This window comes from Salvelinus fontinalis, chromosome 42 (assembly GCF_029448725.1).
Source record: "Salvelinus fontinalis isolate EN_2023a chromosome 42, ASM2944872v1, whole genome shotgun sequence".
In the NCBI taxonomy this organism is placed as follows: domain Eukaryota; kingdom Metazoa; phylum Chordata; class Actinopteri; order Salmoniformes; family Salmonidae; genus Salvelinus; species Salvelinus fontinalis.
This window is the reverse complement of record NC_074706.1, coordinates 11429353-11447150: the sequence shown is the minus strand read 5'-3', so window position 1 is coordinate 11447150 and position 17798 is coordinate 11429353. Positions and strand designations below refer to the sequence as shown.

The following is a 17798-nucleotide window of genomic DNA, read 5'->3' as shown; positions in this document are numbered from 1 at the left end:
CCCTAATTTAATTCAGCTCCAGTTGGCATTTAGGGGCGTGGCTGGCAGAAAGGGTCATTTAGGGGCGTGGCTGGAAGAAAGGGTGTCGTTTGGGGGCGTGGCCGGCAAAACGGGTGTCGTTTGGGGGCGTGGCCGGCAAAACGGGTGTCGTTTGGGGGCGTGGCCGGCAAAACGGGTGTCGTTTGGGGGCGTGGCCGGCAAAACGGGTGTTCTGTACATATGATATTTTCACAATCACACCCAATATAATATATAGGCTATCGTTAAACACACATGACATGTAGCTTCCTGCTTTAGTCTTACCAGCTCATACCTCACTGACTGTGTCTTGGCCTTGATTCAAGCCATGATGTACCGGCTTACAAAGGGAAATGCAGGGTATTTGAATAAATAAAGACTGCCGTACAAATATGCCTGTAGACTGTTATCCTCCTAGATAAAACCTAATCCAGAAAGATATAGCATCCTGTCGCACCGGAAACCTTTAATAAAACGATGTCAAAAACAGCCCCCCTAAGATAATAATCCTGTGAGTGTTATTCATATCTGACAAATAAATCAGATTATAATAATGGATTGTGGTTTATATAATGATTATAGTGCTTTTTTTAACTAGTTTTAGAACACTACTTCATGTGGGGTAACTCATGTTATCTACCATTAGTGTAGCACCCAGCTAGCTAGCGAGGCTAATGCATGTCAAGTTTAGAAACCATTTTATGACAATCATCCACCACAATATGTATTAGGTGGCGTTCTATTACGGAGTATTGTTTAAAGGATAATGTTTCCATACATTATCACTGTGGAGCCGAAGAGTTCATCTGTTTTCATCAGATCACACCCATTCTACAGGGTCTCATGAGACACTGCAGGGCAACTGAACCCTTAACCAAGGTCAAAGACAAAAAACAGCTCCAAACACAACTACTTCTCGGTAAACACCTTTCCACAATAACTCATCACACACATTATCCTTATCTCTCTTCATTAGTTGGTGACAATCTGTGCTCAAGAATATGGAGGGAGGTGGTAGCTGGAAATGTTTTCTCTGTCTCGAAAGTATCAGATCTAATTTCACTGTTTGTCACAAATATTAAAAGAGGATGAAATGGCCTTTTACAAACCTAAAAAGTTAACAACATAAAATTCATAGTCACTTCAGTATAGGATTGCGATGCTGAAATGAGAACCTCAATATCATCATCCACAAGAAGACCTACAGTAGGATGCAATCTCTGACAGACACTACTAAAACACTATTCTGACAGATTCATGCAGCCACATAAGACCAGTCAGATACCACAGCGCTCTCTCTCTCTCTCTCCCTCCATTTGGGCCATGTTTGAAGGAAGTAGGAGAAAAACAGCAGGTTTTGGAGTGCTGCCCAGTGCTTGACTGGGCTTTATTAAGTACAGCAGGGCTCTTTGGAGGCTCTAGAGGATGAGGAGGGAAGAGGCAGCAGCAACAACAGACGGACCAGAGAGCTCTCTCGTTCTTTCTGTGCTGTTTCTCTCTCTCGCTCTTTCTACCTCTTCCTCCATCTTACTCTCTCTCTCCCTGCTCTCTCGTGCTGTCAGTTTCTCTCTCTCTCTCCCTCTCCCTCTCCACTCCAACAGCACTCCTGCTTTCAGATTATGTCAGGCCAGTGTCAATGCCCTTTGGGAATGCTTAGAATTTAGGGGCTAAAATCCAATTTAATTAAAATTACACAAGTGTGTTATGTCATTGATTGATCTCATTTAAGATACATATTTTAGTCAAACATTTTTTTTAATGCATATCCCCTGAGTGGGGTCATGGCCAGTGTCGCTGGAGAACCCCTGGCGCAATTAGGGTTAAGTGCCTTGCACAAGCGCACATCAACAGATTATTTTAAAATGTTTTACCTTGTCGGCTCCAAAATTCAAACCAGCAACATTTGTGCTACTGGCCCAACGCTCTAACCTCGAGGCTACCTGCCGCCCCTTGCAGGTAGATAAAGCAATATGCAACTAAATTAGGTGTCGATAACGTAATTTTGTATTAAAGGGGTCATAGCTGCGGGAAATAGTTTGGGGGTGGAGGTGCTGAAATTTTTTGTTGTAATGAAGCCCTGTATTTACTTCCCCAAAGCCAGATGAACTTGTGGATACAATGTTTGTCTCTCCGTGCAGTTTGAAGGGAGTTGCTAACTAGAATTGGCACAATTGCTAACGCTAGTTAGCACTGGCTCGCGAAACTACCTCTAATAACTTCCTCTGGATGCAGAGACGTACAAATGTAATCCATGAGTTTATCCGACTGCAGAAGTAGATAAATGGCTTCATTGTCAAAATCCCAAAGCATCCCTTTAATAGTTTGTCATTTTCCGCTCTGTTTGCTCTAACAACACTTCTAGCCAGGCTTCCATTATCAATCAGGCAGAAATCCATGGAAAGCTGAGTAGTGCTGCCTCTGGCTCCACTTGAGACTACCCAGCATCCTCCAAACGGAGGCCCTGCCTGCCTGACAAGTCTAATAAACATTCCTACAAATCCGCACGGCGGCAGTTCAAAGCAGAGTAGAGGGCTGAAGCCTGGCCTCCCAAAATAGCTCCCATAACTGGCCTATGTATCCTTGCCCTCCTGTAGCTCTGCCTGCCTGCTCTGCCCCGACTGCATTTACTGCTGGATGCCAACAAGAACCTTGTCCTCAGTTGACATATGGTGAAACAATATGGGGGTCTCTCTTTCTTTATGTCCCGTGTGGCTCAGTTGTTAAAGCATGGCACTTGCGATGACAGGGTTGTGGGTTCAATTCCCGCGGGGGACCAGTAAAAAAATGTGTACACTCCCTACTGTAAATCGCTCTGGATAAGAGCGTCTGCTAAACGCCTAAAATGTAAATCCCTCTCTCACACTGAGATTCTTCTCTCTCTCTGTGTACTTTCTCACTATTTTACCTCTCACTCTCTCTCTCCATCGATTGCCCTCTTTCTCTCTGGCACATTAGTGTCATGACAGGTTGCGTGCCAGAGGTATAGCATAATCGTTGCATACCTAGAATGTATACTACTCCAGCTTATTATAGACATGACCCTGTATGTATACCTGTTATTATTGTTGTTCATGTTTGTTTTCCAACTCCAAGCTCAGCAAACAAATGACAAGTGATCTACCTGTTATTTACTCTGTCAACCTGCTTGTATACTGACATGTGGCTGATACACACTACCTCACTGCAGCTAGCTGTTGATTGGTGCAACAAACACACCATATAGACTCTCTTTCTCTCCCTCACACACACACAATACACTCACTTAGAGTTAGATGTCTTTCTGGCAAAGGAACTCACCCCCCCCCCCCCCCCCCTTCCACACACACCTTCAGCTGACTTACCTGTGCTGAGCAGCAGCAACACTTTCATGGAGAGGAACTCTTGGTAGGTGAGCTGCAGCCTGACAAACTCCTGGCTCACCTGCCTCATGCCCAGACACAGGTCGTACATGGCTGACTGCTGCATGCGGTCCCTGTGGGAAAGGGGGGAGAAAGGATGGTTGGTCAGTGCCTGAGGCATATTGCTTCTTGCTCTCACTATACAGTGCTGTAAGTTAACCTCCTAAAAACAACTGTTTGAGTGCATTCCCACTGGGAACACACTGGTTGAATCAATGTTGTTTCCACGTCAGTTCGATGAAATTCCATTGAACCAATGTGAAATAGAAGTTGAATTGACGTCTGTGCCAAGTGGGATGGCTCAGTAAGCTCCCATTAGCATTGACTGTATTGTCCAGCCAAACTAATCTCAGATGTCCATGAAATACAGCCAACATCCCCAAAACACTGAATCGTCCATGCAAACTCTATATACATTTCCCACCATCCACCACATGATAACATACAACCTATTGTATCCTCCCCCCTACACACACACACACACACACACACACACACACACACTACTGTGCCTCAACCCTTTGGAAGATCTTTCCACATAGTTATTCTACTTGCTGAGATAGGATGAGTTGAGAGCCAAATTCCTCTAGAGTGCAGAGCACTGCACACACAGTAACACAATGCAGATGACTTAGCTGCTTCAGTACGCTGTGTAAAGGCTGGGAAAGACTTACTGCATCACCCGAGTCATGGTACATGAAAAGACACACACTAGCATGCACACTCCGTCCTAAACATAGTCACTCACACACCATATCAGAGAAGTTGATCTCAATCCTGTCAACGTGCAGAAACGGCAACCAACAACAACAGGGCTGAGGGACAGTAGAGTAGGTTGGGTCGGATGGAGAGGGAGAGCCAATGAGCTATGTGTTATGCAGATGCCGCAAATCTCAGGGTATTATGGGTTTTGGAAGCCACTTTCTCCACTTTAAATCACCCATCATGTCAAGACTCGAATAATCAAATGCAAGCGGTGTGGCTCCACTTGAAAGGGAGTTCACCATAGGGCTGCATAGCAAATGGCACTCCGTGCCCTATTTAGTGCACTACTTCTGACCAGAGCCCTATGGGGCTAGGGTGCAATTTGGGATGCAGCTCATGTGATACTACTGCAGAAACCACATCGTAACACTAGCACAGAGGAGGGAGATTCTGCTCTGTGGATCGAGCCAGTCTTAACATTCTGAAACAGGTTTGCAGCAACAAGGGAGAATTGATGCATATGTTCTCATTATAAGCATAAAGCAGGTTTAAAATACTAATTAGTCCAATTAGTTTACTGTATACGATGTACATCTGGCTGCATGAGGCTTGGTTTAGCTGAGTGTCTCGTTCTCTTTCTGTCTGTCTGACTTTGTCTAACTTTTAAGAACATATGAAAAATGTATGGGTTTTAGGAGTAGCATTGTGTTGGAGTTCTGCAAACTGAATTTCATTATTTGGAGAACCTTGGGTCTGAGTATAAAAAGTCTCTACATATTTTGTCTGAAATCAATTTTGCTGAATCATTGCCCAAAATTAGAAGAAACCCACTGCCCCTGGTTTCTCTCTCTCCGGCTCTCACCGTTGCCATGGAGAGAGATTCAGGAAGCAAGAGCGAGGACTTAAAAAATGTAAAAAGTCAGGCTCACTTCACTTCTGTGAATATCCCTGATAGACAGCAACTACAACTGTATAACCCCCACTTAAAATACACTAGTTTGTATTGGGAGTTGTTTTTCTTGGTCACTGGATATTATTGGCAAACGTCTTTCAGAGTCTTGTTTATACCTCGTTATCTTCTGTTCTCTTGGGTCGAGACGGAACTTTGCATGACCTTCTTGACCCTCCTCCTCTGTCAATCGCTACAGTTTAGGTCTAGATGCACCCACTACGGTCCCAAAAGTTGGAACAATCGTTTTAATAGAGCTATTGCAAGCTATTATCAAACATTAATGCATAAATTAAGTTTAAAGAGCCACTGAACACAGATTGGCACGTGTTTTTTCTGTTGCTCATTAGAAAGATGAGATTTCAGTCTTGGAAGTGTGTTCCTGACCGATTCTGCATTTGGTTAATGACGTTTGTCCCCAATGAGACACTGTAGATGCAGAAGCCTATTTCACTTCCTCATAATCCCCAGAATAAATCTAAGAACTCAAGAAATCTTTCATTAATTTTGACGTTTGTCAACGATGTTTTAGTAGTGCAATTTTACATCTAAGGTATTTGGTGCAGTATTTCTCAAGTAAAGAATGTGTGATGCGTTACGTAAACAAAGTCGGAGTTGCTGGGTAGGTCTGTCTCACTGTCTATGCTATTGGATAGACAGCAATCACTGCAGCTGTTCAACCCATGTTAATGGACAAATCGCCAAATCAAACCCCAACCTTCATTTACATGTGACACACAGATGTTCCAAACTCCATTTTAGACAAGACTGACTTTATGACAAATTATCCTATTTACACGTTGTAGTCAATTTTGACACTAGAATAACCGTTTGACTCATATCGATGCCACATCGTTTTCAAAGGGATTCGTTGCTTTTTGAAGGCAGTCGCTCTTTAATTTAGATGTCTTTCACATCGAGCACATTTGTCTTTTTGTTCTCTCTCAATCAGTAGACCTAACTAAATTAGGACAAAAAATCCAAGTGGGCGGACTATCCAGCTCCAGCCAATCAATTCATTAACTTCTTATGGCTGCAATTCCGCTACCGGGATCGATATGACAACAGCCAGTGAAAGTGCAGAACGCCAAATTCAAACAAATCTCATAATTAAAATTCCTCAAACATACATGTGTCTTATATCATTTTTAAGGTAATCTTGTTGTTAATCCCACAAGTGTCCGATTTCAAATATGCTTTTCAGCGAAAGCACTACAAACGATTGTTAGGTCACCACCAAACCACAATAAGCACAGCCATTTTTCCAGCGAAATATAGCAGTCACAAAAAGCAGAAATAGAGAGAAAATGAATCACTAACCTTTGATTACCTTCATCAGATGACACTCATAGGACTCATGTTTTGTTTGATAGATTTTTTTCTATAAATATGAACTTTGAGTTTACATTGGCGCGTTACATTCACTAGTTCCAAAAACATCAAGTGATTTTGCATAGCCACATCGTTTCAACAGAAATACTCATTATAAATGTAGATGATAATACAAGTTATACACATGGAATTATAGATATACCTCTCCTTAATGCAACCGCTGTGTCAGATTTCAAAAAACATTACGGAAAAAGCAACCCATGCAATAATCTGAGACGGCGCTCAGAAATATAATAAAATTAGCCGCCATTTTGGAGTCAACAGAAACCAGAAAATACATGATAAATGTTTCCTTACCTTTGCTGAACTTCATCAGAATGCAGTCCTAGGAATCCCAGGTCCACAATAAATGCTTGATTTGTTCGATAATGTCTGTTATTTATGTCCAATTAGCTACTTTGGTTAGCACGTTTGGTAAACAATTCCAAAGTCACAAAGTCCATCCACTATAACATGATGAAATGTCCAAAAGTTCCATAAGTCAGAAACATGTCAAACGATGTACTGAATCAATCTTTAGAATGTTAACATACATCTTGAATAACGTTCCAACCAGAGAATTACATTGACTTCAGTTGAGAGATGGAACAGAGATGCCTATCACGTGAACGCGCATGCTCAAAGCATGGTCAGCTCGTGGCAGTGGTGACTAATTCCTTTCTCCTTCGGCCCCCTTCACATTAGAGTCATCAGACAAAGTTCTGTTGACATCTAGTGGAAGCCGTAGGAAGTGAAAACTCATCCATATCTCGCTGTAATTTCAATGAGAGCTTGGTTGAAAATCTGCCACCCCCAGAAATCCAAACAGGAAGTGAAACTTCAAGTTTTTGCCTGCCATATGAGTTCTGTTATACTCACAGACATAATTCAAACATTTTTAGAAACTTTAGAGTGTTTTCTATCCAATACTAATAGTAATATGCAAATATTAGCAACTATGACTGAGGAGTAGGCCGTTTACTCTGGGCACCTTTGCACGTTTTATCCAAGCTACTCAATATTGCCCCTGCAGCCATAAGTTAAACAATGTCAAGACAAGGAAGTCAACAAGGAGCCATAGAAATCATACAGTTAACAAACTGCCTCCTCGAGGACTAGAGATGAACAAACTTCTTCCTCCTCGAGGACTAGAGATGAACAAACTTCTTCCTCCTCGAGGACTAGAGATGAACAAACTTCTTCCTCCTCGAGGACTAGAGATGAACAAACTTCTTCCTCCTCGAGGACTAGAGATGAACAAACTTCTTCCTCCTCGAGGACTAGAGATGAACAAACTTCTTCCTCCTCGAGGACTAGAGATGAACAAACTTCTTCCTCCTCGAGGACTAGAGATGAACAAACTTCTTCCTCCTCGAGGACTAGAGATGAACAAACTTCTTCCTCCTCGAGGACTAGAGATGAACAAACTTCTTCCTCCTCGAGGACTAGAGATGAACAAACTTCTTCCTCCTCGAGGACTAGAGATGAACAAGCTGCTTCCTCCTCGGGGACTGGAGATGAACAAGCTTCTTCCTCCTCGAGGACTGGAGATGAACAAGCTGCTTCCTCCTCGAGGACTGGAGATGAACAAGCTGCTTCCTCCTCGAGGACTGGAGTTGAACAAGCTGCTTCCTCCTCGGGGACTAGAGTTGAACAAGCTGCTTCCTCCTCGGGGACTGGAGTTGAACAAGCTGCTTCCTCCTCGAGGACTGGAGATGAACAAGCTGCTTCCTCCTCGAGGACTGGAGATGAACAAGCTGCTTCCTCCTCGGACTGGAGATGAACAAGCTGCTTCCTCCTCGAGGACTGGAGATGAACAAGCTGCTTCCTCCTCGAGGACTGAAAATGAACAAGCTGCTTCCTCCTCGAGGACTGAAAATGAATAAGCTGCTTCCTCATTGAGGACTGGGGATGAACAAGCTGCTTCCTCATTGAGGACTGGGGATGAACAAGCTGCTTCCTCATCGAGGACTAGAGATGAACAAGCTGCTTCCTCCTCGAGGACTAGAGATGAACAAACATGGAGAAAGTATGGATTGTTTGAAATACTGATGCTGTTAACTGACTGGCAGACAAAGGAAGAGACGTATACAGGTTCGTTTATCTACTCTATAGGTCTCTATAGGTCGACAGACATGTTAGTTTCTCTACTCGTCTCTATAGGCCGACAGACAGGTTCGTTTCTCTACACGTCTCTATAGAGCGACAGACGAGTTAGTTTCTCTACTCGTCTCTATAGAGCGACAGACGGGTTAGTTTCTCTACTCGTCTCTATAGAGCGACAGACGGGTTAGTTTCTCTACACGTCTCTATAGAGCGACAGACGGGTTAGTTTCTCTACACGTCTCTATAGAGCGACAGACGGGTTAGTTTCTCTACACGTCGATATAGAGCGACAGACGGGTTAGTTTCTCTACATGTCGATATAGAGCGACAGACGGGTTAGTTTCTCTACTCGTCGATATAGCGCGACAGACGGGTTAGTTTCTCTACACGTCTCTATAGAGCGACAGACGGGTTAGTTTCTCTACACGTCTCTATAGAGCGACAGACGGGTTAGTTTCTCTACACGTCTCTATAGAGCGACAGACGGGTTAGTTTCTCTACACGTCTCTATAGAGCGACAGACGGGTTAGTTTCTCTACACGTCTCTATAGAGCGACCGACGGGTTAGTTTCTCTACACGTCTCTATAGAGCGACCGACGGGTTAGTTTCTCTGCTCTACACGTCTCTATAGAGCGACAGACGGGTTAGTTTCTCTACACGTCTCTATAGAGCGACAGACGGGTTAGTTTCTCTACACGTCTCTATAGAGCGACAGACGGGTTAGTTTCTCTACACGTCTCTATAGAGCGACAGACGGGTTAGTTTCTCTATAGAGCGACAGACGGGTTAGTTTCTCTACACGTCTCTATAGAGCGACAGACGGGTTAGTTTCTCTACACGTCTCTATAGCGCGACAGACGGGTTAGTTTCTCTACACGTCTCTATAGCGCGACAGACGGGTTAGTTTCTCTACACGTCTCTATAGAGCGACAGACGGGTTAGTTTCTCTACACGTCTCTATAGAGCGACAGACGGGTTAGTTTCTCTACACGTCTCTATAGAGCGACATACGGGTTAGTTTCTCTACTCGTCTATATCTCTACGGGGACATGCTATAGCCTTCCTCCTAACTGGGGACCTTGGCCTGATACCATGGTCAGTCACTGACATAGTGGGGACACTAGGGTGACATGCAGGTTTTCGTGACAGAGCACTGTGGACATTCCAGCCGACATCCAGGCCATGCAGTAAATCAAGTTGGTGTAGGATACGTCTCATGGGGATCGTCACCCAGAATACCTGGACCATCTGTCATATAGACAGGCAGTTCCACTGTAACTGCGTCAGACATGCTTTTCAGAAGTTCTTAGAATATGTATCAGCAGCACATGCTTAGGAAGACATCTACTGTAGTTAACTTCATGATCGTAGATGGAATTAGTTCAATGATAGAATGTAACTTTCTCATTTTACTTTACATGTAATGACATTGTATCCAAACATACTTGGTCTCTGCAATGACTTCATTATTGTCTGTCTTTTGTTTGTGTGTGCCGGGAAACATTGCATTGAAGTCCTTCTTTTACAAAATCAAATAAGCCAACTATCAATTCCACTCCATCTGGGCGTGATGCACTTTCCCCATCCACCTGTAGGGGCCAGTATTCTCCCTCTGCCCTGGCCCTGTCCAGGTCCCATACCATTACCCTCTACTTCAATGCACCAGTCATGCACCACAGCTCCAATACGCAGCTGCCCCATATACATTTCCTCTTCCTTTTCAAATATATTAGAGCGTATCACATGCCCCATTGACTCCCCGCTCCGCTCTGATCAACTGTGCTCTGGGGATCGAGGAGCCGTTTAGAGCTACAAAAGCCTTTGCTTTAGGGAGCAGGGTTATCCGACTATCAGTCAGAAGACACAGCAGTTTCTTCAAGCCCGTCGTCACTCAGAGAAGTAGGAGGAACTATGAACTTGACGTTTGGCTTTGTTTGGAACTCTAAAAAAAAAATCTGAATACTGCATATCTGTAAAGTGTGGCGTGCGAGACGACTAGGTCGGTGGTCGACAGACTTACTCGTTGAAGACGAGGTCGGGGGCGAAGTAGAGCATCTGTCCGTTGGTGTGTTTGTAGGACCTCCAGCTGAGACTGAAGGAGGATAGACACATCCAAGAGTACTGGATCAGGGTGATTTGGTCCTCTATGGGCAGGCCCCGGAAACCTGGGAGAGAGAGAGAGGACCATTATTGATGTGATATGAGGACAATGTTTGATTTGGCAATGAAAGTCCCTGAAGTCCACTGTTAATGAAGGCTATTGAATTGAATCGAGGGGGCTGATGGGAAGGGAAACGATGAGAGGTAGTGAGTCTTAAATTGAGTACAGTAGTGAATGCAGGACCAGTGACATACCTAGAGAGACACAGGTACAACAACCCATGAGGCATCCACCCAGTCTTTCCTCTCTTTCTCTGTCTCGTGTGTGTGTGTGTGTGTGTGTGTGTGTGTGTGTATACACATATGGCAAGGTGCCTAGCAGCACCAATATTTGTTCAGACATGAACAAACCGCTGCAGAGTATTCGCCCGGTGTTTTACACAAAATCCCCCAAGGCTTCTAATTGTTGGCCTGTTGTCTATGTGGGCCCTTAAATAGACCAACGGGAAAGTTGCCAATCTCTCACTCCAACTTTATACAGAACATTACATATAAACACTTCCTCATTCTATAATGCATAGTCCCAACGAGGTTGCGGATGCTGCAACTGAAAGTGACTTATCAGAGCTTAGGTACTATTCCAGGCTTTGCATGTCAGTCGTCAGCCATGCAACCGCTGCCAAGCCCGCGATGTGTCACGGTATCAATTCATTGTTGAATTAGTGTGTGGGTTGTATTGCTGGCTACGCCTGTGGCTTTTTTTTAAGGACTCCAAGCTCTTGATTCAAATAACTGGCTTACTGTACATCAATGGTGCTCCCTGGAAGAATCTATAGCTGGGTCTAAGATGCTTATTAAAAGATTAACTTTTCGGTCGCCCATCAAAGTGCTTGAAGACTGAAGACACTCAACAAGTCAATAGGGTTTACAGTGACTACAGTACAGGATGCTGCTCACAGCATATACTAGGCTTCCTGTGTACTGTGGCACTGTACTGTCCAGTACAAGGCTTGTTTATAGTCTACAGCAGCCATGTAGCGCAAAGCAGTCTGCCTTATTAGTGCGAGTCTTCTGGAGTTGAGCTTCTGAGCTTTATTAGCAGAGCTAAGTCCAAATGTAAACTGAATGCAGTGGAACTTTCAAAGTCAGAGAGACTCAGAGAGAAGGAAAGGGGAGAGAGAGGGGCTGGTTTCCACCTACTGTGTCTTTCTATTTATACGTCCGGATACGGCAAGCAGACACCCTGGAAGAGGTATCAAATATTTGCAATGCAGCGAATTAAACGGCATCAAAGAGGTACCTGTGACTGTAAGGCATCTTTTGAATATTTCACCAACTGACAGTTTTTAGGAACTTACCTCTATAAAAAATAAATGGTATATTAAAGTAAAAATTTTCGTAAACGAGTTAAATTTACATTTTTTTTAATAAAAGGCTGATGAATGTAAATTAGCTCTGTTTCCAAATCTTAAATCTTGATTACATTCTGGCTTTAAATAGGATGCTATGGCTAATCTCATTAAAGCATTGCGGAATAATTTCCTAACAAGATCGGGAAAATTACTGCCGAATATATTCAGAAGACGCAAATGTTAATAATACTACTACACCATGTCAAAATATCCCTTGAGTATAAAATACATGATAGTGATTTCTCCTAACAGCCAATACGCCCACTCAAGAGATTTACCCATGTCTCTGCCCCCAAGCATTTAGAACGGAATAGAATCGGAATAAGTTGACTCTAGACATTTATCTGTTTCAGATGTCCCCATCAAAGATATTACTGTATAGGAAAGGAAGCCACTCTTCCTTACATCTGTACCGCCCAATCCCATCTAGAACCCCCATATCTGTCTAACCTGGAAGTAGTTTGGCCTCCTTCACCAAAGCCATCAAAAATATTAGGGGGAAAAAGGAAGATACTGTATCTCACTCTAACCTGGAAGTACTTTGGCCCACTTGACCACGCGGATCATCTGTTTCCCAGCCAGCTGGTTGAGGCTGGACAGCAGGTGGTCGGTGGTGTCAGGCTGGGTGTTGTCGTAGCCCGCAAACACCACCTCTGGCTCAATCAGCTCCAACACGCTGCAGATGGACGGGGGCAGGTATGGGGTCACCAGCCCACCTCCAGGGCCGTGGGGCACCAGGGCGTTAGTGGGGCTGATGCTCAGCTCCTTCTCTCCCGAGGACAAGTACCCCCCTCCACCTCCAGATCCAGGGCACGTCTGCCCCCCCTCCTTGGTGGGGGTTGAGTCTTCGTTCACACCCTTCAGCTTGCCTAGCTTCTTAGACTTCCGCGCTGTAGGGAGGAAGAGAGAATGATGCTCCAACTTAAAGTAGAACTTATCATGATGTTTCTGCATTGTGGTGTTTCAAAATGTTCTGTTGACAGAGAGCATGTAAAGTAGTGTACGTACTGAAGTAGCTACAAATATTCAAGCTGAATTTGAGCACAACTTTGTTTGACAATTGTTGGACTTTTGGAAGCTAAGTGTCATTTTGACCATTCCATAAGGTGGTGCACAATTGGCCCAGCATCGTCAGGGTTAGGGGAGTGTGTGGCTAGGGGAGTGTGTGGCTGGGGTAGGCCGTCATTGTAAAATAAGAATTTGTTCTTAACTGACTTGCCTAGTTAAATAAAGGTTAAATCAAAAATTCAAATAAAATATTCTATCGGCACTTTGATTTCTGTTTGTCAGATGTAGTAGTGCTCAAGATATCCTAACAGAACAGTTTTCTGCCTCTCTCCAGGGACGTTGTAACTTTCAGAGGGAAAGTATGTTAGGAAGTGAATCAGGATTTGGAGACTGTCCACCTTTGACAAAGTACAGTAAGGAAAACATTTGTTCTGTATATTGCAATAGCGGTAAAACGGAAAACCTTTTTTGCTCTATAAGCAAGTCTATTTTGGTTCCCTGGCAGTATCCAAACTCTATCACACGTTAATATTGGCCTGCAAACTGTACTTGGCTGTGTATTCTGTAATGATACAGAACGTCTCAAAGTAGCACCGATTCGACAACAATTTTACGACTAGTCGGGCACCGACATATTTCACAGGTTCCTGCCATTGAACCTGCCTATGATCAGACTAGGAATCTGATTGGCCGCTCAGCAATAATAGCCCTTAGTCCTAGAAAGCTCACATTCCCTTGGAATATGGTGTTATTTTAGATGTATAGGTTCAGATTTAGGATGTCTGGCATTTATGATTCCGTACCTCCGAGATTCATCCCGGCTTGGAGACACTTCCGTACTCGACAGGCCGGACAGTTTTTCCTCCGGATCTTATCGATGATACAGTCATTCCTTCCGGCACACAGGTAGTTGTGCTGGCCTTAACACACACAGACAGGAAGACAGGAAGTTTAATAGTGAGCCAAACGCTGAGAAACAAGACAGAAGGAAGCTGAAACATATGGAGGACAATAGGATAACTTAGATGTAGGATCTTAATTTGATCACCCTATTGCAGGAAAACGTTGTGTACTTAATGTTTAAAAATGCTTCTGAAGTCATTTACACTTTGACACTTTAGATTTGATTTTCCCTAACGAACAACTTATCAACCCCAACAAAAATGTCCATTAATTATAATCAACATAATCGTTGAAATCCTGTTGGGGGGATTATTTTCCTGCTGTAAAAATCTGTCTCAAATTAAGATCCTACATCTGTACTCAAATGCATTGGAGTGTTTCCATAATATACTGTAACAACCTAAAATACCAAGATATCTTGATACCTTAAGCCATTCTTGCACACAGACATATACAGTACATATACTGAGGACTTCCTCAACTGGCCAGTATGGTCTCATGATATGAATACTACATCTATAGAAACGTAGGCTTTACAATTGACTGCACATAACAATAAATGGGATTATTCCACTAGAACTATAAATAGTCACTAATGGTGTCTCTGTATGGTACATGGGTACTATATCTAAACACGAGTGTGGTTGGCTGAGGCATTGGTTGGGTGTGTGTGTATGCCTGCGCGCAGCCCGTTTATGTGTGTGTGTCCGTGTGTCTCTCTCGCTCTCTCTCTGACTAGTGCCTGGGCTTATCCAGTCTCTGACAGTGACGCTAATAGGCCGAGAATCCCCCTCTGCCTCCCTGCCTAGCCCACAGCTAAACCAAATGATCTCCTGTTTCAGAGAGCCAGCTTCCGCTCCACTGGACCAGCACTGTACGTCTCCTCCTCCTCTTCCTCTCCTCTATTCACCCACCCCTCTCTTCTTTTCCTCTCTACACGTCCGCCAGCCTCAGTGCCACACGCGCCCACACACACACACATTCGTTCCCCAGGCCAGGGACGGCCAGCTCAGCGCGCCTGCGCCGCACCATGGAAGCAACACACACACACCATGACTGTCATACACATACACACACACTGACCCGAGCTATGGCCCGAAAACCTTCACTATGGTATGTCACAGCCACAAGGAGTGGCCAAGCGAGATGCACTGAGTACAGCCAGAAAACAGGATGCAGTGACATTAGTTCATTACATTTCATCTGATGATGACAGTCTGAGTGTCTACGTAAGTGGGGGTGTGCGAACGTGCCACAGGACGTTGGTGGGACCTTAATTGGGGAGGACGGGCTCGTGGTAATAGCTGGAGCGGAATCAGTGGAATGGAATCAAATACATCAAACACATTGTTTCCAGGTGTTTAATGCCATTCCATTTTCTCCAGTTCAGCCATTATCAGCAGCCTCCACTGGTACATGCATGTGTGTTTTTGTGTGAGTGCCTACTGTACGTGCGTACCTGCATGCATACTCGTTTCTGAGCATGTGTGTGGGAGTGTTGGCATGCAAGCGTATTGCTGCATTGGCCTTCTGTGTGCATGCATGCATGACTGTGCGTCAATGTACAGTATGTGTGACCCTACTGTGTGTGTGTGTGCGTGTGTGAAGCTACACAGTGTGTGTGTGTGTAGTCTGATCTCTGCCAGGGGAAAGTGGAGGGGGGAGAGGAGAGAATGGAGGAGAGGAGAGGCAGCAGCTGTAGCTAGGTCTAGCTCCCTCCAGTCCTCCACTATTTCTGTCTAAATCACATGACTCTTACATAAGCCCATTTTTCTTGCTCTAAAAAACAGTAAACTGCGACACAGGAAACGCACAACGCTAACCCCACCCCCCCTCCTGCCCTCTTCCCGCCCCCTCACTGGATGGTTCAGACTCTGAAAAAAGGAAAACTTGTCTTGGAGCCCTTCTATCCAGTGTCCAGCTCATTCCCATGAATCCTGTTCATCATTGTCAGAAAGTTACACACTCCAAATTGTGTGTGTGTGTGCATGTACAGTATTCCTGTACAGTTCCTGTATGTATTGGCGGGTGTGTGTGGATTTTGTGTTTCTCAACATTTACAAAAGGTGTTTGCTGATAAGTGATAAATCCCTTTTCCAGGGATTTAGCCCCGTACACTTTATATGAACCGGACAAATATTGTTTATCCTCATCGGCTCTACAGAGAATCTATTCGTTCACATACTTAACTCAACTTACTCCAACAGATTTCCCCATTTCCAGATTCATCACTTAGTCCTCCACTATAATAAATATGAAGATGGCTGCCATCTACTCGGCTCTTAACCAACCATGCTATTTTGTTTGTTTTTTCACGTTGTACGTAACTTGTTTTGTACTTAATGTTGCTGCTACCGTCTCTTAAGACCGAAAAGAGCTTTTGGACATCAGAACTGCGATTACTCACCTCAGATTAGACAGAGTTTTTCTTCATTGAGTCGGACGGGAGTGAGACTACAGACACCCGACCAGGCCCAGATCCCCAGCTAACGCTGGAGAAGGAAACTGAGATTTCGCGAAAAAAGATCAGAGTGCCTTGTGAAGATCAGGCAAGGAGTGGCTAATCTGCCTTTGCCTTCCGTCCTGCTAGCTAACGTTCAATCGCTGGAAAATAAATGGGACGAACTGAAAGCACGTATATCCTACCGACGGGACATTAAAAACTGTACTATCTTTGTTTCACCGAGTCGTGGCTGAACGGCGACATTAAGAACATACAGCTGACGGGTTATACACTCAATCAGCAGGATAGAACAGCAGCCTCTGGTAAGACACGGGGTGGGGGCCTATGCATATATGTAAACAACAACTGGTGCACGATATCTAAGGAAGTCTCAAGGTTTTGCTCGCCTGAGGTAGAGCATCTCATGATAACCTGTAGACCACATTATCTACCTACAGAGTTTTCATCTGTATTTGTTGTAGCTGTCTACATACCAACACAGACCGATGCTGGCACTAAAACCGCACTCGATGAGCTGTATACCGCCATAAGCAAACAGGAAAACTTTCATCCGGAGGCGGAGCTCCTAGTGGCCTGGGACTTTAATGCAGGGAAACTTAAATCAGTTTTACCTCATTTCTAGCAGCATGATAAATGTGCAACCAGAGGGGGGGGGGATTCTAGACCCCCTTCACTCCACACACAGAGACGTGTACAAAGCTCTCCCTCGCCCTCCATTTGGCAAATCTGAACATAATTCTATCCTCCTGATTCCTGCTTACAAGCAAAATTAAAGCAGGAAGCACCAGTGATTCGGTCTATAAAAAAGTGGTCGGATGAAGAAGATGCTAAACTACAGGACTGTTTTGCTATCACAGACTGCAATATGTTCTGGGATTCTTCCGATGGCATTGAGTACACCACATCAGTCACTGGCTTTATCAATAAGTTTATCAAGGACGTCATCCCCACAGTGCCTGTATGTACATACCCCAATCAGAAGCCACGAGCGGAACTCTGAAGCTTATAAGAAATCCCGCTATGCCCTCTGACGAACCATCAAACAGGCAAAGCGTCAATACAGGACTAAAATCGAATCGTACTACACCGGCTCCGACACTTGTCGGATGTGGCAGGGCTTGCAAACTATTACAGACTACAAAGGGAAGCTCAGCTGAGAGCTGCCCAGTGACATGAGCCTATCAGATGAGCTAAATAACTTCTATGGTCGCTTCGAGGCAAGTAACACTGAAACATGCATGAGAGCATCAGCTGTTCCAGACGACTGTATGATCATGCTCTCCGCAGCCGATGTGAGTAAGACCTTTCAACAGGTCAACATTCACAAGGCTGCAGGGCCAGACGGATTACCAGGAGGTGTACT

At 44.3% G+C, this 17798-nt stretch overlaps 1 protein-coding gene across 4 annotated transcripts in view; it reads right to left on the bottom strand.

Annotated features, from left to right (window-relative positions):
* Nucleotides 1-17798, bottom strand: part of LOC129841316 (mineralocorticoid receptor-like) — a 111299-nt gene that overhangs the window by 10552 nt on the left and 82949 nt on the right. For all 4 annotated transcript variants that reach the window (XM_055909527.1, XM_055909526.1, XM_055909529.1 and 1 more), the window contains exons 4-7: nt 13872-13988; nt 12591-12950; nt 10569-10713; nt 3360-3490 (exon numbers count right to left, since the gene is read on the bottom strand). In XM_055909527.1, the coding sequence (XP_055765502.1) occupies nt 3360-3490; nt 10569-10713; nt 12591-12950; nt 13872-13988 (753 nt within the window). The remainder of the gene's footprint in view (nt 1-3359; nt 3491-10568; nt 10714-12590; nt 12951-13871; nt 13989-17798) is intronic.